Raw genomic sequence first — 27776 nt, 5'->3', positions numbered from 1 at the left:
GCATCTTATTAATGTTTCTTCTATAAGTAACAATGTGATAATCTATCTTCTGGAAGAAAAATTACAATAAAGAATCCTGGAAAACAAGAACAGTACTATTATACTACAAAATAAAGCAGCTGTTCTCTGTAGGGTTCTAGAAAACTTTATGAATTCTTAGAGCTAATAAAGACCACGATTAAATAGTAACTGAAATGAGAAAATCTTTTTGAAAGAAATTGTGTAGCATAGTGCCTGCATATTAAAAGGCACTCAATTAGTATGGGCTCCCACTTCTTTGTTTCTGAGCACCAAAGCCTAACACATTACATTCCCTGATCAGGGATAAAAACATTTGCAAATAGAGGCAGGGTAGGAAAGTGGTTAGGCCCACAGACTGGTGTCAGACCAGTGGAGTGTGAACTCCATATCTACCACTTAGTAGCTATTTAATGTTCTGGGGAAATGAGGATGGAGAACAATATCTGCCTCACAAGGTTATTTGTAATGATAAAATGAGATAGTTCAGGTCACGTCCTTGGAAACGTGGCTAGCACTCAGTAAATGTTTAGCTAGTAACAATGCTTTTGAGAACCTACTGTGTTCCAGGCACTGTGCTAGGTGCATTACATATATATATTCCTCATGACATCCCTTGCAAAGTAGGTACAATTTTCATTTCATAGATAAGGAAATGGATTTAGAGAGGGTGAGTAAGCAGCTTAGACTTAGGGTCAGTGGCAGGGCCAGGGCTCATGCCATGGTTGTTGAAATAAGTGTCCACCTTTCAAAATCTTCTATCTTCACTTTGAAATTGTTTGATGAATATTAAGAAAAGTGGTGAAAAGTTTGTACTGTCTTAAATACAAAGTATAAAACAATAAACATCTTTCGGCAGCCATTCTCAAGAGCTTGATTCTATGCTCAGGCAAACTTTTGTCACCCAAACCAAACCACGAGTAAAATTCTTTTTTTTTAACAGAATTTACTGTGGTCTTGAGGTTCTAATCCTAGTATTGTCACTAGCTAGCTTTTGCTAAGTCCCTGTTTCATCATCTCTTAAATGAAATTTTGAGTTACTAAAATCATAGAACCTTTCCTACTCTAAAATTCTTTCCTTCCTGTTGGTCTAAAGGCATCTCAGCAAACTCTTGCTGCCATCCAGAGGAGAAAATATTGTTGCAGGCTCAAAGAAGGCATTTTAGCAGTATTAGACTGTGCTGACAATAATGTCTAGGACTTACTGAGTATCTACTATGTGCCAGGCAGTTCCTTGGGCATATTCTATGTGTATTTCTATTCTGCAAGGTAGGTATTACCCATGTCTTAAATTGAGAAATAATTAAAGAATTTAAGTAACTTGTCATAGGGCACCCAACTTTTAATAAGTAACTGAATTCCATTTTGAGTCTGATTTTTTTCTGCAATGACAGGAACCAAAATAGAAGCATCTTGCATAAGGAGGCAATGTTTTTGCAAATCCATCCTTTCAGCCAGAGCACAGAATAGGCTGTGTTCCTGGGAGGACCCTGGACCTAGGGGTCACACGTAGTTCCACGTGCACCTCTTAAGCTAGTTAAAGCTGTTACTGCTCTAGCATAAAAATTACTTGTTGAGTGTGATAAAATGCAGAGTCCCATGTCGAGAGACTCTGATTCAAGAACTGGAGTTGGGCTCAGGAATCTACATTTTGGGGCGCCTGAGTGGCTCAGCCGGTTAAACATCTGACTCTTGATCTCAGCTCACGTCATGATCTCAGGGTTGTGAGTTCAAGCCCAGTGTTGGGCTCCATGGTGGGGTGGAGCCTACTTAAAAAAAAAAAAAAAAAAAAGGAGCCTACACTTTATGTATGTATGTATGTAATCTACATTTTATTTATTTATTTATTTTTCAGGAATAATGTTAGAGTAATAAAGTTTTTTTTTTTAATTTTATTATGTTATGTTAGTCACCATACAATACATCATTGGTTTTTGATGTAGTGATCCACGATCCATTGTTTTCGTATAACACCCAGTGCTCCATGCAGTACATGCCCTCCTTAATACCCATCACCGGGCTAACCCATCCCCCCTCCCCCCTCCCCTCTAAAACCCTGTTTGTTTCTCAGAGTCCATAGTCTCTCATGGTTCATTGTAATCTACATTTTAAACAGGTATTCCAGGTGCCTCTGGCTTAGCTGAGAAACACTGCTCAATCGTACTGGATTGTGGTTTCCATAGGGGGCCTGAAGCTGGAAATATGGTTTCCTGAGGCCTAGTGAGGATGTGCACCATTTACCTTTTCAAAATGGGCTGCCAACTGCAGATGGCATTTCTAAACCTGGTGTTTCCCTCCAGGCCCAAGATGGGCTTGAGGCTCTCTGGATGGGAAACTGCCCTCTCTGAGATGGGTCTTGCACTCTTGCCTCACGATTTCATGGATATAAAAGGTATTTCATAGTATACCAACCATGCCGATCATGATATCCAGCTTCCCTTTCCAGCTCACACAGCCTCACCCACAGGCCCTTACTCGGCATTAGGTAGTGTTTTTTGTGCAGGTAAAATCATGGGGACCGGACTGGGTCTTGACTCACAGTCTGGCCAAGGGCTAGAGGGGGTCTGGCATCAAAGATTCTGCCCAGCAAAGGCCAATGGTAATCAAGTGAAACAAGACAGGCTCTGCCCAGAATGTGGGGTGGTAGACCCGAGACCGTTCACCACTAGGTAGTAAGAGATCGGAAGGGATCAGCAGAAAGCTGTGCCCTCAGTGAGGTTCTCCACTCCCCGTGGCGGTGTCTGAATGGGCATTTCCTTAGGTCCCCTGCAATCACCGCTCCTGCACACGCAAGCTCCTAGATGGCACTGATTCGTATTCTCTCTGAATTCCATAACATGACCTTAGCCCCTGAAGGGGGAAGTAAGCGCCCTGTGCATATTAACTGAAAAACAATAGCAAAAAGGCACTTTCACACAGTCACTGATTCTCAAAACTATTTGGGGAGTGTTTTGTTTTTTTTTAATCTTCAGCCCCATTTCACATATGAGGAAACTAAAGTTCAGTGAGGTTAAGTGACTTGTTAGAGACCAAAGAGCTAATCAGTGGTGGAGCCAAAACTCTCCATCAGAATATAATACCTGAACGATAACCCGCATTCTCACTTCCGTAGCAAACATCTTGTAAATTCTTTTCCCCTCCCCATAACTGCGGCTATAGTTCAGATCCTCAGATTCCTAACTTCCCACCAGATCTTCCCGCCACAATTTTTACCACTTTACCTTCCACCCCACTACCAAAGTTACCTCTCCAAAATGCCAGTCTGGTCGTCACTTCCCTGATTATTGCATGGAAGACAAAGACCCAAAGTCTCATGGTTTTCCAAGTCCTCGGTGACGTGGCCTTCCTATCTTGCTCTTCCAGTCTTGTCTCCATCCACCCTATTCCATACATGTCACTTCTTCCATTTGCTCCCAAACACTGCTCTTTTTCCCCGTGTTTAACATACTGTTTGCTGCTCTTCCATGATCCACTGTTAGCTTTTTCCCAGCCAGGAGCATATATATCTGTAGGCATGTAAATAGCTCATACGTTGAAGAGAAAGCATAGCAAATTTGTGGATCAAAGAATGACAATAAAAGTCCATCATGCTCCCACCATCCAGTTAAGAAACACATTTCCATAACCCCCTGTGAGATAGCGTTCTTTTATGCCTCTAGGCCTGTGTACACGCTAGAATGCTTTAGTCCGCATGGTGAACTCATCATCATTTGGAACCTCAGATTCAGCTTTACCTCCTCTAGAAAGCCTCCACTGAATCCCTTAAGTGAGACTGAATGCTTCCATTATGCCTCCATTATGGCATTCATAACAGTATTATATTTGCTTACATGTTTGCCTCCCCAGTAAATTGAAGATACCAAATATTATTTAATCTGTGAATCTCCAGCAAGCAGCGTAAAGGCTGTAGCACAGCAAGTGTTCAGTAAATAGGATGGATGTCTATACAACCTGGTTTGCCTGAGAGTCCTGTTTGTTTTTTTTAAGATTTTATTTATTTATTTGACAGAGAGAAACACAGCGAGAGAGGGAACACAAGCAGGGGGAGTAGAAGAGAAGCAGGCTGCCTGCAGAGCAGGGAGCCCGATGTGGGGCTCGATCCCAGGACCCTGGGATCATGACCTGAGCCGAAGGCAGACGCTTAACGACTGAGCCACCCAGGCGCCCCAGAGAGTCCTGGTTTATGCCTGTTGTGCAGGAGTAATTATTATAAGTGCTTCCTTTACTCATGAATGTGCCTAATTTAGATGACCAATTATATGATCACCCTATCAATAAATGTGGAATGGATGAATGAATGAATGGAAAAAGATTTTTACTGATAGAATCTAGGCAGGAAGAGCCGATATGTAAAGATTTTCAAAAATTCCACAGCTGGCCGCTATGCCTTTCCTGCCCCAGAAGTGCTTGACTCTCTCGGAGACAGAGATGAGTTTGCACAGACCAGATGCTCAATAACTTTTATTGCACAATTAAGTTGAAAAATGTTAGCATATCCCTATATTAAGAAAACCTAGATGTAAAATATGAATTTATAGTACAGATTCATGTGACAGAGATGATTAAATATTATGTATGTTTTACTACTTTATGAGAACTAGATGGTAGATAAATTTAAAGAGCTGACTTTACTGCTTGTTAAAAATCAGAAATGTAGATTAAATACTGCTGAAATGATAGCATAGTCAGTGGGAACATATGATCTAAAAAATTTCATAGATGCACTTTTTTAAAGGAGCCTCTATTCAGTAGGGGTGTATGTGTGTGTGTGTCCATACACACACTGGTTACTAGTTAGTTGCATTTGCTTTTAGGGAAAGATAAAATCTCCTTGAGTTTCACATTATAAACAAAAAATTTATTTAAAGCTCTTTTCATTATTCAAATAAAAAAAGCGAGTCTTAACTACTGTTAAAACAAAAAATGGGAAGTGAGGTAATACATCTTTTTGACAATAATCTTCTTTCCTTTCCCTCCAACAGTGTCATCTTCTTTGAAAGTCAAGGTAATTCCTTGTAAATAAGGCTTTTAATAAATTACAAATATGCAGTAGGTTCTTGTCCATCTACTTCCTAACTACTTAATGCACTGTTGCATAGCAACAATTTTTTTTTTTCCTGCTTCTTTGTTGGAAGTCTGAGAGTCTGAAATCTGCATTGCCTTGGTTGAGCTTGGGAGTCCTTCTGGTACCAGGGGTGCAGATACCCATTGTAGAAATCAGTAGCTGTTAGTGTTTTCTTGAGCATCACTGATCGAACACCAATCCAGCCATCCTAAGGGCAAAAGACAAACAGTGAATAGGCAGTGGTGGCAAAACTGGTGGTAAATTTTAGCTTATACAACTTTTATCATGAAAACCTACAAATCTTTACCAAATGCCTAGCTGCAGATAGTACTGTACTAAGTAACATATATGATTCTTTGACTCTAAGTTTATTACTGAGTGGTAACAAATGTACAGAACTGTATAAATTAAACCTATTTAAACATAAAGGGGGCAGAATAAAGAAGTGTGTCATACTGGCATGGTACTTTACAGTTTTCAGAGTATGTCCATGTATCTTATTATGACTGGTCATCAAAAATATAACCACTCTAAAAGTAGGCAGATCCAATATCATCCCCAGCGGAAATTGATTTTAGAAGAGAAAACTGATGCCCAGGGAGGTGAGTGATTTGTCCGAGGTGACATAACTCGTGGGACTTAAATTCACATGTTCAGACAACCCCAGCTTCTTCTAGGACAGCAAACTGCAGATTTGCAATATAGACCCTATACCGTTCAAGAATAAGCTGAAGAAAGATGAAAAGAGGCTGATGTGGGAGCTCTTTATCTACAGTCTGTGTAGGTCAGATCACCCTATCACACATTTTAAACACGACCTCTTGAGCGTGAAACATCGCACATAAACACCATATGAAGGAAAATACCAGGAAATGGAAGAAATGTGGAACATTTCTCAGGCCATTGTCATAAAATAACAATGGTTCGAAAGTCATTTTAAATAGGTTAAGAAATCTCCTCTTTAACCACTATGGAACAATAAAAGCAAGTAGGATACCTGCACTGTAGTAGTTCGGCTAGATACTCCGCTATGGCTATCTTCTATGATCATCACATTAACAAGATGAGTTGCTAGTTAAACAAGAACTTGTTAATTAAATTACTACTGAGAATATACAAGTTTCTTTTAAGAAAGCCTAAACTTACTGAATCTTCTTTCAGTAATAATGCCTTGGTAAAACTTCATCACTTTCAAAAATTATACTAGAGATTCTACTATTTCTTAAGAAAAATTAAACTGTCCAGTGGCTCACTCTGATGGATAAACAGTTGAGTGAAGTCTTAACTAAAAATGATAAACTATAAACTCAGTAAAACGAGTATAATTTAAAACTAAAGGAAAATATACCTTGCAACAAACCAGCAGTATTTGTGACTGTTTGTGGTATATTACTGATCCTGGAATAACAGGTTGTTCTCTTAATTTTGGATCTAAAGAATTGAGGGGTGGGGAGAAGAAGGATATGAGAGAGAATAAATAATTAAGCAACTTCATGGTGCTTAAAATTAAAAAAAAAACATCCCGGGAGGCAGTATTAATACTAGAGGGCATACCTGCTGATGCCCTGACTCTGTAATCCAAACTTATGATGGAGCCATGGTGCTCTAGTGCATCTCAAACCCAAAGGGAAGCTTTCCATACACATAGGAACTTACCTGTCCTTTACCCAGTCTCCCAAAGATCAACCTAAAAATGTCGAATTTAGAAGTTTTGACCATTTGGGGGAAATAACTAGCTACCAGTGGAGAGGTATACAGGAAGCTTAGGATCTAAGCTGGCCCTTCCATCCATCACCCAACAAATTAGATTCCTGGGGAACCCCGACTCCCTCTGAGCTGGACCAGCTCCTTCTGTGGCTCCCACTCCTTCAGTCCACCATACTGGGAGGGCACTGATGGGCCTCAGAATGGACTGTGTCATGAAATGCTACACCCTGGCCTAGGATTCTCACTGAGCTGCCCAGGGATTTTCATTATGATATTCAGCAGAATGAAAATGACCAAGTCATTCTGCACTCCCTGAAAACCTTAGTGTAGGAAATCACAGAGCTTAAAATGGGATAGTAAGACTGCTGTGCCCACTTCCCACATTCTTAGGATGACTGAATGAAAAAATACACGAGAATGGACACTGCAAAGAATAAGACAATAAACGAGTGTAAAGCATTATCATTACTGAACTGACACAAACTAAAAGAATCCTTGTTTTTAGTAAATGTGACCTATGGTAAAACAGACACATTTTCAAATGGAGTATAGTGAAAACATTTTCCGCATCAGCTATTCAAAAGTTAGTACCAGTGAGGACTGAACTATTAACTTCTACCAAATCCAGAAGTTTAATGGTATTATCCATCCAGAGAGTCTGCAACGGAATCTGCAAATAAAATTAAAGAAGGTATGATAATGGAATACACTCAACCCCCAAACCCCTTTCAACTACTATTTTGCATTAATTTGGTCTGACTTCTCTCCCAGTTACAGAAGAACGGGGAACTAAGTCTCTAAATCTTATGAAACAGAACACAGATGTGACCCTCTACATCAGTCTCCAAGATTGATAAGACCTTAAACACTATTTTAAAAATCAATGTTTAGGGCGCCTGGGTGGCTCAGTTGGTTAAGCGACTGCCTTCAGCTCAGGTCATGATCCTGGAGTCCCGGGATCGAGTCCCACATCGGGCTCCCTGCTCGGCGGGGAGTCTGCTTCTCCCTCTGACCCTCCCCCCTCTCATGCTCTGTCTCTCTAATAAATAAATAAATAAATCTAAAAATAAAAATCAATGTTTATATCTTTATTAATATTTCTAATTTAAATTTATGCTCATTTTAAAAAATGCAAGCATTACAATTATGTTAAAAAAATTTAGAAAGTAGGGGCACCTGGCTGGCTCAGTCGGAGGAGCTTATAACTCTTGAACTCAGGGTTGTGAGTTTGAGTCCCATGTTGGGCATAGAGATACTTAAATTAATAAAACGTTTAAAAAAAGTTTTAAAAAATGTAGAAATTATTCTGTACTCCCATCCTGAGAAGTAACCACTGTTAACAATTTGATGTGTATATCCTTGTATTTTTTTCCTGCAAATATTACAAAAATCTAGAACGTACTCTTACAAGGAACTTTTTTGCCTAACGACTGAAGCATGGACAACTTTCATCAGTGCATGCATGTCTACTTCCCTCTCTATCTGTAGCACAGTGCTCCCATCTTGACTATACCATAATTTATGCAACGAATAGCTTTTTTTTTTTTTTTAAATATTTATTTATTTGAGAGAGACAGAGATAGTGAGAGAGAGCTCAAGCAGGAAGGAGGGGGAGAAGCAGGCTTCCCGTGGAGCAGGGAGCCCGATGCGGGGCTCGATCCCAGAACCCCGGGATCATGACCTGAGCCGAAGGCAGAGGCTTAACCATCTGAGCCACCCAGGCGCCCCGCAACGAATAGCTTTCTGATGGACATTTCAATTATTTTCAATTTCTTGCTACTATTAATAGCAATTTTTCCCAGTGTATGGACTTTTAAACTTGGGTACAGTAATTTTTTTCCCGTGCATAAGTGTTTTTATTTTTATGGAGTAATATTAGCCAGTTTTTTTCTCTCTTGGCTCTAGTGGTTCATGTTAGGCTCAAAAAGGGCTATCCCACACTTTAAGATTATTAAATATTATAAAATTATTCAACTGTGCTTTTCCCTCTGTTCTTTGTGGTTTCACTCTTTTACATTGAAATGCTTGATCCATCTAGATTTTATTTGGACTTTGAAAGGCATGATTTGAGGGCCTCCCCCTCTAATAGCTAACCGGTTCAGTTGTCCCAACCCTATTGACTGGATAATCCATCTCACCCTTCCCCACAGTGTGAAATGCCACTTCCGTTACATTTTGATTTCAGACTAATAAAAATTAACATGTACCAGGAAATAAGTTCTCTCAAATTTCTGAAGTAAATAAATTTATTTTCAGACTGTAGCTCAATCCTCTATCTCATAGACAAGGAAAAGAAAGGCCCAGAGAAATGCAGCTATTTTCCCAAGTTTAGACACAGGTAGAGCCTAGGACCAGAATCCAGGTTTTCTCATTCTCAGCATTCAATGCTCTTTATGACCTCCCCTAAAGAGGACATTTAATTTTTCACAAGAGTTAGATTGTTTCAAAGATTTGAATGTGACATCAAAGAATTAAATAAATTTGAAGAAAAGTTCATAGGTGTTCATGATCTTACATAAAATATGTTTTGGTACAATATCCTCTTCTATAATTTGCTGGCTTATTTTCCTTTCACCCATTTCCAGTAAAAGTCAGGAAACAATTTTTGCATGTGTAACTTTTTTCTTTCAAAGAACTCACATGCTGACTAAAGAAAGGTTTGTATTTACTGAGAGTTATAAATATGCTAGGTACATAGTTCTTGTTCAGAATATGTACTTCTTGTTCTTGAGGAGGGTAAAGCTCATCCTCACCTTATCATCACAGCATTGCAGAAAGGAAAGGGATGGTAAGAATATAGTCATTTCAGTATCACCATCATTACTGTCAAAATCATATGTTTGCATGGATTTAATTCACAAGGTTTATCTCCTTTGATCTTGGCAGTTGTGGACATGGTTATTAACCCTGTTCTAGAGGTAAAAAAGCAGAAACCCAAAGATACGGGTTTTGCTCTTGGTTAGTAAATGGCAGCTCTAGGAATCAAATTTCACCTTCTGTTATAGCACAAGCTTTTTCTCAGTGAAGAGGAAAGGTGAATTGCAGAAGATTAAGGATCACTTTATGGTAATGTGACTGTGTTTAACTTTTTTAAGATTTTATTTTTAAGTAATCTCTACACCCAATGTGGGGATTGAACTCACAACCCCAAGATCAAGAGTTGCATGCTCTACCAACTGAACCAGCCAGGCACCCCTGTGTTTAACTTTTTGAGGAACTGTCAAACTACTTTTCCATAGCAGCTGCACCAGTTTGCATTCCTACCAACAATGCATGAAGGTTCTAAATTTCTCCACATCCTTGTCAATACTGTCTGTTTTTTAAATTATAGATATCCTAGTGGGGGTGAAGTGCTATCTCTGTACAGTTTTGATTTGCATTTCCCTAATGACTAATGAAAATGATCATCTTTTCATGTGTTTAGTGGGCATTTATAGATCTTCTTGGAAGAAATATCTATTTAGATGCTTTGCTCATTTTCTAATCACATTTGTCTTTTTGTAGTAGAGTTGTAAGAGATCCTTATATATTCTGGATACTAGACCATTATCAGATATATGATTTGCAAATATTTTCCTCCACTCTATAGGTTGTCTCTTCGTATTCTTGATAGTATTCTTTGAAGCCCCAAGTTTTTAATTTTCAAGTCTAATTTCTGTATTTTTAGTTTGGTTGCTTAGGCTGTAGGCAACATATCTAAGAACCACTGCCTAATTCAAGGTCATGAAGATTTACCCGTATGTTTTCTTCCAAGAGTCTTACCATTTAAGCTTTTATATTTAGGTCTCTGATCCATTTGGAGTTTGTGAGGTAGGAATCCAAATTCATTTCTTTTGATTGTGGATATCCAGCTGTCTAAGCACCATGTGTTAAAAGACTATTCTTTCCCCATCAAACTATGTTGGTACCCCTATCAAAAAGCGATTGACCATATGTCAATCCTTATGTCAGTATCCCACTGTCTTCATTACTGTAGCTTTGTAGTAAGTTTTGAAATTAGGAAGGGTGAGTTCTTTAACTTTGTCCTTCTTTTTCAAGATTTTTTGGCTATTCTGGGTCTCTTGGGATTCCATATAAATTTTAGGATCAGCTTGTCAATTTCTGCAAAGACGTCAACTGGAATTTTTATAGGAATTGTGTGGAATCTGTGGGTCAATTTGGGGAATAGTGCCATCTTAACAACATTAAGTCTTTCAACCCATGAACAACAAGGTCTTTCCATTTACTTAGGTCTTCTTTACTGCTTATTAGCTCTAAAGTTTCTTTTGGATTCTTTATGATTTTCTATATATAAGATCATGTCATCTGCACATAGAGTTTTACTTATTCCTTTGCAGTCTGATTCCGTAGTTTCTTTTTTCTTGCCTAATAGCCCTGGCTAGAACTTCCAGCACAATGTTGAATAGAATTGGTGAGAGTGGACATCTTTGTCTTGTTCCTGATTTTAGGTGGAAAGCTTTCAGGCTTTCACCATTAAATATGATGTTAGCTGTGGGTTTTTGTCAGGTTGAGGAAGTTCCCCCCCTTTTTTTTTTTTTAAAGATTTTATTTATTTGACAGAGAGAGAGACAGCAAGAGGGAACACAAGCAGGGGGAGTGGGAGAGGGAGAAGCAGGCTTCCTGCGGAGCAGGGAGCCGGATGCGGGGCTCGATCCCAGGACCCTGAGATCATGACCTGAGCTGAAGGCAGACGCTTAACCGACTGAGCCACCCAGGTGCCCCGAGGAAGTTCCCTTCTTAGTTTGTTGAACATTTTTATCATGAAAGGGTGTTGGACTTTTGTCAAGTGCTTTTTCTGCAACTATTGAGTAAATTATGTGGCTTTTGCCCTTTATTCTATTAATATGGTGTATTACATGGGTTGGTTTTTGTATGTTGACTCAACCTTGCATTCCTCATATAAACCCTACTTGGTCATGGTATATAATCCTTTTTTATATGTTGTTTAATATAGTTTGCTAATTCTGCTGAGAATTTTTGCCGCTCTATTCATAAGGGATCCTGCTTTGTGGCTTTCTTTTCTTGTGAAGTCTTTATCTTGTTCAGCCTACCTTAGGTTTTGTACTCGCTGCTCCCTCTGCCTGGAATGCCATTTTCCTCATCTTGGCATGACCGGCTCCTTACTGTCTTTCAAATCAAAGCTTAAATGTCAGTTCAGAGATGCCTTCCCCATCTACCTAATCTAAAATAACTGCCAGTTAGTCTATCACGTTTTCCTATTTTAATTTTCATCAAAGACCTTATCACACTACCTGATATTTTTATTTATTTGCTTATTTGTTTCTGCCTTCTCACATCATCTTTATCTCTAGTACCTGGTACAATGCCTGACACATAACAGGGACGCCTGGGTGGCTCAGTCAGTTAAGTATCTGCCTTCAGCTCAGGTCATGATCCCTGAGTCCTGGGATCAAGCCTTGCGTTGGGCTCCCTGCTCAGCGGGGAGCCTGCTTCTCCCTCCACCTCTGCCTGCCGCTCCCCCTACTGTACTCTCTCTCTCTCTCTAACAAATAAATAAATAAAATCTTTAAAAACAATTTTGCTTAACGAATGCATGAATAATAGCAGATAACATTTAATGAGTACCTACTCTTTGCCAGAATCTATACTAGATGCTTTATATACATTATATCAGCCCTGATTTTCAGATGAACAAACTAAAGCTCAGAGGTTAAATAATTTTCCCAAGTCTATCAAATTAGGAAGTGGCAGAGACAAGATGGAACCCAGCTCTGCCTGGCTCTAAAGTCCATGTTCCTCTCTCTATGCCATTCTGCTCTTCTGTGGGAAAAGTACCGGGTTTGAAGTCAGACAGATCTGGTTCAAAACCTGCCTCTCACTAACTGGCAATGTGACCTTGAGCAATATTCAGTAACCATGCATTCTCTACTTTAAGCCCAATTTCATCAACTTAAAATCAGATGATACCCACACATGAGGTTGAGATCCTCACTGAAGAACCTGGCATGCTAGAAATATGCAGTGCCAGGTCTCCATCTTAATCAATGTTAATAACAGGTGGCCCATTAAAAACCCCACACTTGGTAGGCCCCAAGTTCAAACAACCCAAGAGGCTATCAAAATGAAGGGGAAAAAAACCCAATACATTTGTCAAAGAACTGAGAATTGAACTCAGGTTTTTTAATAAGTATTTTTTTTAATTTTTAAAAAAGATTTTAAGTAATCTCTACACCCTCAATGTGGGGCTTGAACTTACAACCCTGAGATCAAGCGTCATACGCTCCACCAACTGAGCCAGCCAGGTGCCCCAGGTATTTTAATAAGTATTTAATAAATACTATAAGTATAAATAAAGAACTATTTAATAAGTTACAGTTACAACTCCATTTTGTGTACCATCTGTAGAAATTGAGGATTTAAGAATTCAGTTGTAAAAAATTGGCTACGGGCAGAAAGATATACTGGGAAAAGCACTGGACTAGGCATTAGAAAATTTAGATTCATTATTTTGTGATGGGGCACCCTGAAGTTCATTGCTTCACTTTCATTCCTCTCATCTATGAAATGGGTAATAAAACTTGGTTATGGGAAACTGCAGAATATATATGTATATTCAAAAGTGCTTTGTGAATTCTAAGGCCCATATAAAAACTTGAAGTTTAAAGAATATTTAAAAAATGAATTTCATATACACAAAAGAATTTTTGAAAGCAAGGACTCGAACAGATTTGTACACCAGTGTCCACAGCAGCATTATTCACAATAGCCAAAAGGGGGAAACAACCCAAACCTCCGCTGACTGATAAATGGATAAACAAAATGTGGTATATACATACAATGGAATATTTTTCAGACTTAAAAAGGAATGACATTCTGCTACATGGTACAGCATGGATGAACCTTAAGGACATTATGCTAAGTGAAATGAGCCAGACACAAAAGGACAAATATTGTATGATTCCACTTATATGAGGTACCTAGAATAAGCAAATTCTAAGAGGCAGAAAGTAGGATAGTGGTTACCAGGGACTGCGGGAAGGGGGCTGGGGGAATTAGTGTTCAGTGGGTACCGAGTTTCAGTTTGGGACGATGAAAAAGTTCTGGAGATGGATAGTGGCAATGGCTGCACAACGATATGAATGTACTGAATGTTACTTATTTATACACTTAAAAATTGTTAAAATGGTAAATTTATGTTATGTATATTTTATCAGATTAAAAGTTTTAAGAATAAAATGAATTTCAGGATTCTTAGGTTTAGTTGAGATTCATTCCTAAGTAAAAATATTTTGAAAATGAATTAAACACACGCACAATTAGGTAAAACTGCAATCTGACTTCCAACTTACTATAGTTCCAATGGCACGATAAAGTCTGAATATTTGCTCTGAAGTTTGTTCCTCCCATTTTATACAGCTGGTACCAGCAGAAATCTTAGGGGCTGCAGGACAAAGCCAAGAGCAAGAATAAATATCAGATTCTATGTCCATGAACTGATAACTATTTTTTTTTTAAGATTTTATTTATTTATTTATTTGAGAGAGAGAGCACAAGCAAGGGGAGTGGGAGAGGGAGAAGCAGGCTTCCCACTGAGCAGGGAGCCCGATGTGGGGCTCGATCCCAGGACCCTGGGATCATGACCTGAGCCGAAGGCAGACGCCTAACAACTGAGCCACCCAGGTGCCCCTGAACTGGCAACTATTGATGCTGAATGATACAAGAGAACTTGTATTATTTTCTCAACTTTTGAATATATTTGAAATTTTCCATAATATAAAGTAAAAATAAATCAATCATACAAATACTAAAAGAAAAATGGGTGAATTTCTTTGTAACCCGGGAGTAGAAAAAGCCCTTCTAACAATGACTCAAAATCCAGAAGCAATTAAAGAATGACAAATATGACTACATAAAAATAAACTTTTAATAAAAATAAACTTTTGTAAGACAAAAAGAAAGGTCATAAATCAAGTCTAAAAACAAATGACAGGGGCGCCTGGCTGGCTCAGTTTGTAGAGCATGAGACTCTCAATCTTGGGTTTGTAAGTTCGAGCTCCACGTTGAGTGTAGAGATTACTTAAAAAACAACAACACAACAACAAAAAAACAAACCAGAAAGTATTTGTAATTTTTATCACAATACTTTAGATCTATTTATAACAAATATAAAATTTATAATTACATGTAATCTAAAATATATATCTATGTAATATTAATATAATATCTAGGACTACTTTATATCTGTTATGTAGATTTATTTATATCTATCAAATAAAGTACCCTAAAAACTGAGAAGAAAAAGACCAAAAATGTGATAGAAAAATGGGCAAAAGATATAATGTTCCTTCCTGGAAAAAAGAAATGCCAAGTAGTCTTTAAACATACAAAAAGATCCTCAACCTCACTCACAGGAGTAATGTAAATTAAAACTACTCCAAGATACAATTTCTCATCTATTGGATTTGGAAGTTACATATGCTTCAAGTTATTTATAATGGCATTATTTGAAATAGCAAAAGTTTGGAAACAAACAAAATGTCCATCAACAGGGGATCTGTTGAATAAATTATGATACATCCACATAAGTGAGAACTATGCTGCCATAAAGAGGAACAAGGAAAATCTCTTCTTATTGATAGGAAAGGATTTCCAGGGTACACGGTTAAGTAAAAACAAAAACAAAAACCAACCAAACAAACAAACCCAAAAAACCAAAGGTACAAAAGAGTATATATTTTATGCCACGTTTTGTGAAAGAATAAAGGAAAAATCAATTTAAAAATATGTGGTATTTGCTTATTTTGATAAAAGGAAACAACTGGAAGGCTAAATCATAAACTCATAAAAATACTCACTCATGGGGGCGCCTGGGTGGCTCAGATGGTTAAGCGTCTGCCTTCGGCTCAGGTCATGATCCCAGGGTCCTGGGATCGAGCCCCGCATCAGGTTCCCTGCTCAGCAGGAAGCCTGCTTCTCTCTCTCCCTCTCCCACTCTCCCTGCTTGTGTTCCCTCTCTTGCTGTGTCTCTCTCTGTCAAATAAATAAAATCTTCAAAAAAAAAAAACTCACTCATGGAGGGAAACAGGGAGGAGCAGCTAGGGATGGAAGTGAGACCTCTCTGAGTATAGTTTTTCAAAAAGCTTAAATTTTTTAATCATAGAGATGTTTTATATGATTCAAAAAATAAAGTTTAATCATAAAGAGAAAAAAAAGCAACTCTGAAAATTGAAAACAAACTGAAACAAATAAACCTAACTATATATCAAACTGGGTAACAAAACCACATGGGAAAAATAATCATCATCTCCAGTAAGTTTTGGACACAGTACTCTGATTGCATACTCTTAGCAGGATATAGTCTATGGGAAAAAAAAAAAAAACAAAAAAAAACCTGCAGAGGAATATGAAATATTACTCAGCAATTTTACTGTTTTAATACTACTGGTGTTGTAATTTTGAAACTATTTTAGGCCTAGCAATTAAATAAATAGGTCAGTATTAACTTTTGAAAAGATATTCAGTTTAAAAGAAAATATAAGAAAAACCCTGAAATTTGGGGCGCCTGGGTGGCTCAGTCGTTAAGCGTCTGCCTTCGGCTCAGGTCATGATCCCAGGGTCCTGGGATCGAGCCCCACATTGGGCTCCCTGCTCAGCGGGAAGCCTGCTTCTCCCTCTCCCACTCCCCCTGCTTGTGTTCCCTCTCTCACTGTGTCTCTCTCTGTCAAATAAATGAATAAAATCTTTAAAAAAAAAAAAAAAAAGAAAGAAAAACCCTGAAATTCAAAATTTGAATGGCGGGGAGTGCTGGGTGGCTCAGTCAGCTGAGTGACCCTTGATTTCAGCTCAGGTCATGATCTGAGAGTTGTGGGATCGAGCACTGCATTGGGCTCCATGCTCAGCCCAGAGTCTGCTTGTTTCTCTCCCTCTGCTCCTCCTCCTGCTCTCTCTCTCTCTCTCAAATAAATAAAATCTTAAATATTTGAAACTAATGGTATGAAGTCAAATATTATTTAAAAAATATAATGCCTCACCTTGTCCATTGACACCTTATCTTGGAACACACTGTTGTACCAGATAGCTTCTAAATACCACCCCCCCACTAAAACAAACAAGGGGGAGATGGTTCATTCCAACATGGGACAGAGAATTTATAAGGTGAGTCTGGGACATCTTATAAAAGAAAGCAAGGAAGCACTCAAAAACTAGTTGAGGTTGTCAAAAGGATTCAGGACCCAACTTTAGGGGGCTCCCACTGGCCAAATTTGGGATGACTTGAGCAGGACAAAGAATTATAAATATAATTAATTGTAAAACACAATAAGTGAAAATCCATGAGTCAAATCATAATTTAAAAAACTCATTTGCCACCATAATTGAAGGTGATTGTGGCACCAACTTCTTACTCTAAAAATTGGTAGAGAAAGAATTAAGCATTGATCCTGCCATTTTAGGATGAACTAAGATTCATCTTCAATTAGTGAGGAAAAGCTCTTCTTTACAGAATATTCTTTACATTATTCTTTACAGAATAATGCCAAATATTAAAGGTAAAAGGAATTGGAAAATCACCATTTTGCAATCCCTAATGATATAATTCATTCAGGGAAGAAGCACCAAGCCATGCCAAAATCATTATGTGAAAGGTTGTTGGAGAACAGGATGTTTGCATGGTGCCAAAGCACTACCCCACAGATTACCTGCCAACTGCAAAGGGAAAAACAAATCTTTACAATGGACTCAACCAAGTGATCAAACTCAACTTCACCAGCCTTGATGCAACCTGGTATTATGGCTCACTGATGTGACATCCAAACACTAGAGCAGAGAGGGGTGACACTTCTCGGAGTATATCCTTTTAAACAGTTTTGACTTTTGAATCATGTAAATGTTTTACGTAGTCAAGAAATAAATCATAAATAAAAATAAAAAGCTATCCTTAAAATTAAAAACAAACTGAAACAAATACCACTGGAACACAACATCATCTATGAAATACTCTTTCCAAAAACTTCAAGCCTAAGTCTAATCAAGCCTTTAGAATTTCCAATTCACAAGAAATATAAAGGCTAGAAAAACAAGTTAAACAACACTGGAAGGAAATAGACAACTAGCCTATTCTCTTCAAAAAGTCAGTGACATGGAGGGGGAAAAATAATGGAGGAATTACTCTAGATTAAAGAGACATACCAACTAATTATAATTAGATACTAGTTTGAATAACTATACAGCTAAAAAATAAGTTTTTAGACAATTAGGAACATTTATGTACTGGATATTAGACGCTATTAGGGAACTATTCATTTCTCTCAGGAGATGCGTGTTGAGGGATGCTTGGGTGGCTCAGTCAGTAAAGCGTCTGCCTTCGGCTCGGGTCTTGATCTCAGGGTCCTGGGATCGAGTCCCGCACTGGGCTCCTTGCTCAGCAGGAGCCTGCTTCTCCCTCTGCCTGCTGCTCCCCCTGCTTGTGCGCTCTCTCTCTCTCCCCCTCTCCCTTTCCCTCTCCCTCTGACAAATAAATAAATAAAATTAAAAAAAAAAGAGAGATGCATGTTGAAGTATTTACGAACAAATGAAAGGTTATGATGCATACTTCCAAAGGAAAGCAGAAATTTAAAAAATATATATACTAAATAAACACATACACATAGAGAAAGAAAATATGACCAAATATTAATAATTAATAATTACTGAGTCTGGGTTAAACAGGTATTCATCCTTTTTTTAATTAAAGATTTATTTATTTATCTTATTACCTTAGACAGAGTGAGGGAGGGGCAAAGGGAGAGGAAGAGAGAATCTTAAGCAGACTCCCCACTGAACACAGAACCTGATGTGGGGTTCAGTCTCACAACCCTGAGATCATGACCTGAGCCAAAACCAAGAGTCGGATGCTTAACTGACTGTGCCACCCGGGTGCCCTGGTATTCATCATCTTTTAACTTATCTCTGTGTTTGGTACTTTTCAATATAAAGAATAGGGAAAAATTTTCCAATCCTTCAAGAGACTACATGTTAAGAGGAAAAGAGACTCTATACCAGCCATTCTTTGGAAAGGGACATACAAGTGGGCACTCAATCTTTAGTCAAAATCCAGGGCAATGTGCCAGTGAAGTCAGAGCGTTCAGGTGCTATCATGACAGACAAAAACCGCGTGAAGGGGTAAGGGTCTCTGCAGCCTTCACTCACCATGTGTCACTCCCTCAGTTGGCTGCTGCCTTCCATTGCTCAAACTCTCAGGCAAATTCTTCAAAACTGAAATAAGCTTAAAAAAAAAAGGGAGAGCAACATATGCAAGATGAAAAGAACAAAAGCAGAGATACATTATAATTGAGTACCATGACATTATGGAAAGCTTTGAAGGAGCTGTGTGGCAGGGCAGGGCGGTAAACTGCCTTAAGCTGTGACGAGACAGGTCTCCTCAATGGGATCTCAGTGGAGATGCTGCTCTCTGCAGAGGACAGAGCAAAGATGTGCTTCCAGAGAATGCTGAGCTTTGCTGGCTATGCAAGCTCTTCTCGTCAGGACAATGTGTGCTCGGGAATCCACACTCTAACTCCTAGGAGGGAAGGCAGTGAAGCCTCAAAGAAGGAAATGTACTCTGGAGCCACACAGTTCTGGGTTCAAATCCCAATTCCACCAGCTTGTCCCCTCCTCTGGGAATAGTGTCGGGCGTCCACGTTTACCGTGAGGCTCGTGGTGTGAGGAGAAAGTTACTTGACTTGTGTGGCCTTCAGTGTCATCATCTCTAAAAACTGGCGACAGTAACAGGCTACCTCAAAGTCTGTTTGTTGGGAAGGTAAAAAAAAAAAAATAAGTCTACAGAGGATCCAGAATAGTCCTGGCACACGAGCCCGTGCTCGAAAAATGAGAGCCACTATTATTACAATACCATTTCTGAGGCGAGTGCCTAGATTAGGAAGCACCATCTAGATAGTTGGGGAAAAACTACCCTCTACAGAAAATTAACTAGTTCATATGAAAATCAGTGATTTGGTTATTAAGCACTGACTCAGACCTCCTGTATGCAGATTCGAGCTATACAAAGCCAAAGAGTTCATTTACAGTGAGGGGGTCAGCAGAACTCCAGGGCGTATGGAGGCGGTGACCTCAGCGCAGGCGCAGAAGTGGAGGAATGCAGGGTCACTGAGGGGATGGCTGTTGGCCAGTCTGACAGGGGCGCCAGGCGAGTCTAAGAGCCGGAGGCTGAAACCGGGAAGCAGCGCCTAATGGCCTCACTGGAACGTGGGGGGCCAAAGAAGCTCGCGTGTTTCAGGAGAGCCTGTATTAAGTACCCACTCTGTACATTTCCCAAAGACTTACATGAGCAATGCCAACCTCGATTTTAGGAAGCAGGGAGAGAAATCAATTAAAAGAAACAAAAAGCTGAAAATGACGCATTACAGAAGTGTTCTTTGCATCCCTGACAGGCAGGAGACCCAGGAAATGAGCACAAAGCAGTGGGGTGTTAGAGAACCGTACCATGTTGGCCCCCAGTCTGGACAGCACTTCCTCCAGTTCCTTGGCGGTGCTCTTAGGTGGCACAGGAACCGCCTCCTGTTTGAGAATTGGGCCGACATCAAACCTACCAAAAATCAAAAGCAAATAACGACATTACCGTTCCTTCAGATCAACAGGTTTATCTACATGAGTGTTTACATACCACAAGGATAGTTTAACCCTGGCTGTGGATTTGACTGTTTAGCAAAAGAGAAACGTCAGTTTAAGAGAAGGGAAAGCAAAATCTGGCCTGTACTCAGATTTTAAATCTATTTTTTTTCTAAAGGAGAAAAGTATGGGAAGTTGCATATCAGGGATTTAATTGCAGCTGCAAATAATTCCACCTTTAGTAATAAACAGTATTTTAAAAGCTTCTATTTATACAATGAGGGCATAGAGCAAAAATTTATTTTCCAAGGAAGTACCATTAAAAAATTCATAATGATTTCTTTCTATATTTCCTTTCTCAAAGGACAAGAGGTTTTTTTAATTAATTAATTTATTTATTTTTATAATGTATTTGTTTCAGGGGTACAGGTCTGTGATTCGTCACTCTTACACAATTCACAGCGCTCACCATAGCACATACTCTCCCCAATAAAGGACAAGAGTTTTGCCTGGATTCTAATCATTGGTGATTATAAGTAGGTACAAGTGTATTTGCATTCCCACAGTCTTACATTTTACACTAAGCTCCATAAAAACTGGCTATCAGCTTTTATTAGAAATACGCTTCATTTTATTTTTTTTATTTTTATTTTTTTAAAGATTTTTAATTTATTTATTTGACAGAGAGAGAGAGACAGTGAGAGAGGGAACACAAGCAGGTGGAGTGGGAGAGGGAGAAGCAGGCTTCCCGCTGAGCAGGGAGCCCGATGCGGGGCTCGATCCCAGGACCCTGGGGTCATGACCTGAGCCGAAGGCAGACGCTTAACGACTGAGCCACCCAGGTGCCCCAGAAATACGCTTCATTTTAAATACTTAACTTTGTGGTTGTTAATTCTATTTCCAACCTAAGAGCTTTAATAAAATGCTTACTATTTTACAAACATCCACAAAAAACAGAGTGAGTAGTCTCTTGAATCCCCATAACATCATCCAGAGTTTAGAATTATCAAAGTTTTACAACTCATTTCATCTGTCCCTCTTGTTTTCTGAAGTAAGTTAAAGCAAATCCCAGGTATGCAGTTGTTCTTGTGAAGTTGTGAATTATTTTCTATGGGGACATTAGGTGATAACAGATAGAAGCTTAATATAATCCTGTTTTAGACTATAGTAGGATAAAAAAATCAAATGTTTAAGATAAATACACACTGGCATATACTGTAGTCTTCAGGTTCCAAAAATTTTTTGACCATAGAAACCAAGGCCAGCAGAACCAAGACTGATTACAACTCATATACAAAAATCCATCTCTCATTTGCACAATGTTCTTTATAGAAATCCGGCTGTTAGTACTATAATTTCTTCCAGTTAACAAGTCAAACATTTCACAAGGACTTACAGAGGCACTACATAACACCAAGCCACATATAGTTTATATTAGCAACCAGGAAGACAGAGAGGGAAGGCACTCTGGAGTTAGAGGAATTAGTGAGCACCATCCATTCATCCACTTCCACATCCCCTCCAAACAGACTGACATCAACATTCAAAACCACAAAGTCTAGAGACAAGAAAATATCTTCTACCTTTTAGGCCTGATTTGCATAATTGTTACTCCAGTAACTGTGTCTCCGTGAAGCACGGTATGGATTATAGGGGCTGGACCACGCCACCTCGGGAGGCAACTGGGATGGACATTCAAGATGCCACTGAGTCAGAAAAGGCAGAAATTAGTGTGCAAGTGGGCTTTACCATTTAGTTCCTGTGACCTAAACAAATATGCGACTTTTCATCATTATACTTCCCCAGAAAGTTTGAAAAATAAAGTTGAATCTAGTCTTATACCACCTGTAAAGGGAGCCAGGGATTGTTTACTCTCTTATAAGAGACCAGTGAAACTCAATTAAAAACAGAAAAAGAACAACTATTCACTGTCCCAAAGATGTTCCACAACAGTCTGTGATGTCTGGGAGTTTTTAAAGATTTTATTTTTAAAGTAATCTCTATACCCAACATGGGGCTCGAATCCACAACCCTGAGATCAAGAGTCACACGCTCCACTGACTGAGCCAGCCAGGCATCCCTGGGAGTTAAGTAAAAGCAAAAAAATACCTTTTATACTCTAGGAGGAGAAGCACTCAAACCCTCCTGTGCATCTCATGGACAATGTGATTATAGTTTAGTCCAATTACCCTGTTTCATTTAGTTTGCATAGAGAATGCCTAAAACAAGCTGCTTGAATCCCCATCCAATGATCTCTTCACCTTTGCTGTTTATCCCAACACACCTATTGCCCATAGATGAACAATTTAAATCATTTACTAAGTAAGCTGATTAGTTTGATGATATCTCCACCGCAGGAATATGCACTTGAGAGTGCATGTATACGAGAGTCTTATACTCAAAATTCCACTGTTCAGACCCGCCTCATTCACCCAACAAATATTTACTGAGCACAGTCCATGTGCTGGGGATACAAGCGACACTGAACCAAAGGAGGAAAAATACTGCCCTCAGGGAGCTTACATGCCAAGAGCGGGAGATAAGCAATACAAAACTGTGTAAAAAGTTTGCCAAATGGTTCTTTTTTTTTTTTTTTAAGATTTTATTTATTTGCGAGAGAGAGAATGAGAGACAGAGAGCATGAGAGGGAGGAGGGTCAGAGGGAGAAGCAGACTCCCTGCCGAGCAGGGAACCCGATGCGGGACTCGATCCCGGGACTCCAGGATCATGACCTGAGCCGAAGGCAGTCGCCCAACCAACTGAGCCACCCAGGCGCCCTGCCAAATGGTTCTAAGGGCTGTGGAGGAAAATAAAGCAGAGAAGAGGTAAGAGTACTGGGTGGGAGACAAAAGTTTTCACAGGGGTCACAGAAAGTTTTACCAATAAGGAGACACTTGAACAAAGCCGTGAGGAGGTAAGGGAATAAGCCATGCAGATATTCCAGGCAGAGGAAACAGTAGTATCTTGAAGAAGATAAATGTTCAGCAAGTTCAAGGAACAGCAGAGAGGCTAGTGTGGCTGGAGTGGAGTGAACCTGAGGAGTAACACGAGGAGATGAGGCCAGACAGCCAGGAGGGGACCAAGCCCAGTAGGTAGGTCCTTACAGGCCCCTATAAGGACTTTGATGACTTCTGTGTAAGAACGTTGAGCAGAGTGACATGATCCAGCCTCTGCTTTAAAAGGATCACTTTGGCTGCTGGGTTGGTAAAAGACTGAGAAGGCCAAGGGCAGCAGACATCAGGCAGGGGCTACTGCAGAACCCGACAGGTGAATTCTATCTAGAATTCAAAGGCAGAGCCAATAAGATTTCCTGATGGATTGGATGTGTGGTGTGAGAGAAGGAATCACGAGCCACTGAAAGGTTTTGAGTCCGAACAATCAGAGGGTGGAGTTGCCATTTACTGAGATGAAGATTTGGGGAGGAGCAGGTTTTGGGCAAAAGTTCAGGAATGTAGTTTAGGACATCTTAAATGTAAGGTGCCTATCAGACACCCAAGCAGAAGTGTGCAGGAGGTGGTGGGTATCAGGGGCCTGGATTTCAGGGAGAGATCTGAACTGGAGGGACACATTGGGGAACTGTCAGCATCTATATGGAATTTAAATGAGGGTGGGTGAGAGCCCAGAGATCAAGAGCATCACACATTTCAACAATTCATGACACTAACAAAATTTTTTTATCTTAAAATAGTAAAGAAAGCAGAATTAGAATTCAAATCATTGCACTTTAGACACCAGGCTCATATATAAAGACCAAGGCCTCTATACTATATTCCCTTAAAAAAAAAACTTACTAGGGAAATTTAAGAATAAGAGCCTCACTCAAAAGTCGGCCAAATGAAGCTAACACTCCAACGTCGTACTCTCCGGATCCCACATCTGGCCACTCATACACTGGAAGCTGAGACTGGACAGCATATTGCTTCACTGGTAGTCCTTTTGGGGATGGGGAGGGCACTGTGACCACCTCCAATTTTTCAATTAACTCTTCCTCTTTGTTTTCTCTAAGTTGGAAAGATTAGACGAAAATAGGAGTGTTAGGACAATGACTCAAAGCTAAAGTACTTCACATACTTCCACAGTACTTTTATGGTTAGATTCATGAGACATTTAAGGGTAAATGATTAAAACTAGTACACTGAGAGACTGAGTTTTTGTTTTTTATTTAATTTTAATTATTTGTAATTTAAAGAGCCACATGTGGCTAATGGCTACTGTTTGGATAGCATGGTTCTACAAATTCCCTGTGCAAAGAGAAACATATGGTACATTTTACACAAATAGGATATTGCTTATACTGCTCTACATTTTGGTTTTTCCCTCTTAACAACACTATATAACTATTATGTGAGTCTTTTAAAAAAGTGGGTCAAATATACATCTGCTCGTATATCCAGCAAACATTTCTAGAATAAGAAACTGAAAACAGTGGCTGTCTCTGAAGAGAGACACTGGAAATGGAAGATAGAGGTGGAAGGAACTGACTTCTCACTGTATGTCCTTTGAACCTTTTGAATTTTGTACCACAACCATGTGTTAGCCAAACAAGAAATACTTTTATTTTATTTATTTTGAAAGATTTTATTTATTAGAGAGAGAGAGAAAGAGCGCACACGGGAGGCAAGCAGGGAGAAGGGGCAGAGGGAGAGGGAGAAGCTGACTCCTCACTAAGCAGAAAACCCGACACGGGGCTGGATCCCAGGACTCTGAGATCATGACCTGAGCTGAAGGCAGCCGCTTAACTGACTGAGCCACCCAGGCGCCCCTCGATCCAACAAATACTTAAAAAAAAAAAAACACAAAATATATCCCATGGACATCATTCCATAGCAGTACATGTAGTACTACCTCTTTCTTTTTACCTGCTGCATCGTAGTCCAGTGCCCAGAGGGTGTTAGTTTATTTACCAGTTACTACATCACGTGTTGAGGAGTTATGAGAAAAGGAGTATATAGGAGGGCCCTAAAGACAAAGCACAGGAGTAATGGAGCTGCCAAGCAAAGCATCAGCAGAAAGGTCAGGACACATGCCATGAGATTCTGGAAACAATCTGCGGAAAGCATTTTGTGGAGAGTACATCATGGAGGGTGTGCAAAAGGAACATGTGTGAGGGAGCGTTTCAGGGTGTGTGCACAGAGCAGAGTGGTGGAGGGAGGAATATGATAGGAGGGGATTGATGGGGTTGTCAATAAAAGGGGCTGCTATGAAGAAGACTTGATGGAGATGACAACTGAGTGTGGGGGGTGCATCAGGAAAAAACGCTGTGGAAAAATAACAAATGGAGGTTGGGGGAAGGCAGGCAGAGCAGTATAGCTGGGTCAAGCCACCATATAGCATGGACTCTCAGAACAGGTTGGATCTCAATCCCCTCCCCCACCCCAGTAAATGGCGTTTGTTAAATCGTAGAAATACTAAATGAATACCTAAGAGTTCTGATTTATGAATTTATTCAGTTGCAAATAGTTCGTTTTTGGACTGTGTCCTCATTTCAGCCCCAGAAAACTGGGTCCCGTTGTATACAGGGAGGAGATGGGGAGGGGAGCGGAGAAGTGAGACATGGGTGTGCATGTGCCCGGTAAGAAGCCCTGAGGATTGGAGGGTACAAATTAAATGAATAGGAGGCAGAAGGAGGAATTGGAAAGAGGAGGACTTCGAAGTCAGAACCCGTTTCAAGGCCCGACCTGCTCAGCTGATGACCTTGGACAATCGCTTAACCTCTCTGAGCTCCGGTTTCCTTACACACAAATGGGGCAAGGAGGTGGTGGCAGAGGACAGAGGCGATGTGTGCAAAGCGACTAGCGCCGGCTTGGCACGTGGGGCACCCGCTAGCGCTTGGAGAACCGAGAGACAGAGCCCGGTGAGGGAGTGTAGACCGGAGGGACCAGGCGGGTGCCGTGCACCTTCCGGGCGCCTGGAGACGCGGAGATCTGGGCCCAGACCCTTCCGGCTCTGCTGCTTTCGCTGGCGCGGAGTGCAAACCCTCGGGGCCGGCCGCAGAGGCTCGGCATCAGCGCCTTGGGCAGCCGGGCCCCCCAAGCCCCGGCCCTGTACCTGGCGGCGTGCAGCGCCCGCAGCGCCTCGCGGGCGAACTGGTCCGTGCCGAAGAAGAGCACCCGCCAGGGCGGCTTCTCGCGGACTCGGACGCCCCGGCCATCCTCCCCGCCAGGAGAGGCGCCGAGCCCGGCCAGCGCTCGCCACTGGGGTCTCGGCTTACCGCCCGAACCGCCACCCACCGGCCGGGGCCCCCAGCAGCGCCGAACCAGCACCCTCATGACCTCCTGGGGGGTGGCCTATCCTGCGCAGGCGCCTCAAGGTAGAAGGGGGGGTGCGCGTGCTCGGCCGAAGGGGCGGGGCCGGGAAGGAGAGCTGATGGGCGTGGTCTGCTAGCGACTTGGGGCGTGGTCTGTGTGGTTGGAGGTGTGGCCTGTGTGGTTGGAGGCGTGACCCGCCTGCGCTCGAGCTCCGGTAGGAATTTGCCGGCTCGAGCCTCCCCAAGATTTTTATTGCATTTGTTTGCACGATTTAGCCAATTTCCCCAAAAGAGCTCTCTTGCGAGCAAATCATGTGTTTTCAGACAATGAAATATCATTTATTACGTAATTATGATAATTAATATTTACTGAATATTTACTGTATGCCATGCTTTGGCTAAGCATTTTATACCCATTATTTCAGTTAATCCTCATATCAAGCATACAAGGTAGATATTATCCAACCATTTTACTGAAGAGAATCCGAGGTTCAGTGAAGTGAAGGGAATTACCTACCTAAGGTCCTGACAGCTAGTTCAGCTAGTTGCTTCAAATCCTGCTATCCTTACCATTTGGTCTTCATGGCAATCCTTATGTACTAGGCAAGTCAAAGTCCCCATTTTGCACTGAGGAAACTGAGCTCAGTTACTTGCTCACAGTCATTCTGATGAATCTAAGGCCCCACTCTTGCCCCTATCCTGTGGGTTCCCTCCTACACAGAGGGATACATACCATAAGGGAGATTTTCAGGGGAAAAAAGCAGGGGAAGCTGTCCCCAAAAGAACTGCAAGGAACTTTAGTGCTTAGATTCTGTATTCCAGAGACCCATACAATGACCTTCTCATGTATGGTCACACATCTTGTGTATGGCTACAGAGTGGAGACTAGATTTCCTTTCTAGTCTTACTCTTACCACATTTCCCCATCACACAGTCTTAGACCCAGTGACCACTGGGTCAGTCCTTCTTTCCAAATTATGAGCTCTGCACATCCCTGCTTCTGTGCCTTTGCTTGCTGTTCTTTTTTTTTTTTTTAAGATGTATTTATTTTTATTTTAGAGAGAGAGCCCGTGAACAGGGGGAGGGACAGAAGGAGAGAGAGATTCTCAAGCAGCCCATCATGGAGCCTGACACAGGCGCAGCTCCATCCCACCACCCAGAGATCATGACCTG

At 40.5% G+C, this 27776-nt stretch overlaps 2 protein-coding genes across 2 annotated transcripts in view; one reads left to right on the top strand and one right to left on the bottom strand.

Moving 5' to 3' along the window:
* SLC51B (SLC51 subunit beta) overlaps positions 1-27776 on the top strand; it is a 49588-nt gene that overhangs the window by 3717 nt on the left and 18095 nt on the right. The gene's annotated exons all lie outside the window — the stretch shown is intronic.
* MTFMT (mitochondrial methionyl-tRNA formyltransferase) lies at positions 4855-26655 on the bottom strand. Its single transcript, XM_036087195.2, is given in 10 exon segments — positions 4855-5130; positions 5133-5291; positions 6432-6514; positions 7382-7460; positions 14101-14192; positions 18938-19013; positions 20231-20333; positions 21940-22062; positions 24148-24357; positions 26405-26655. Coding segments are annotated over 10 exon segments (1182 nt in total). The 5' UTR covers positions 26626-26655; the 3' UTR covers positions 4855-5094.

Source organism: Halichoerus grypus, chromosome 8 (assembly GCF_964656455.1).
Source record: "Halichoerus grypus chromosome 8, mHalGry1.hap1.1, whole genome shotgun sequence".
Taxonomy (NCBI): Eukaryota; Metazoa; Chordata; class Mammalia; order Carnivora; family Phocidae; genus Halichoerus; species Halichoerus grypus.
The sequence above is the reverse complement of the archived record's forward strand: the minus strand, read 5'-3'. Positions and strand labels throughout refer to the sequence as shown.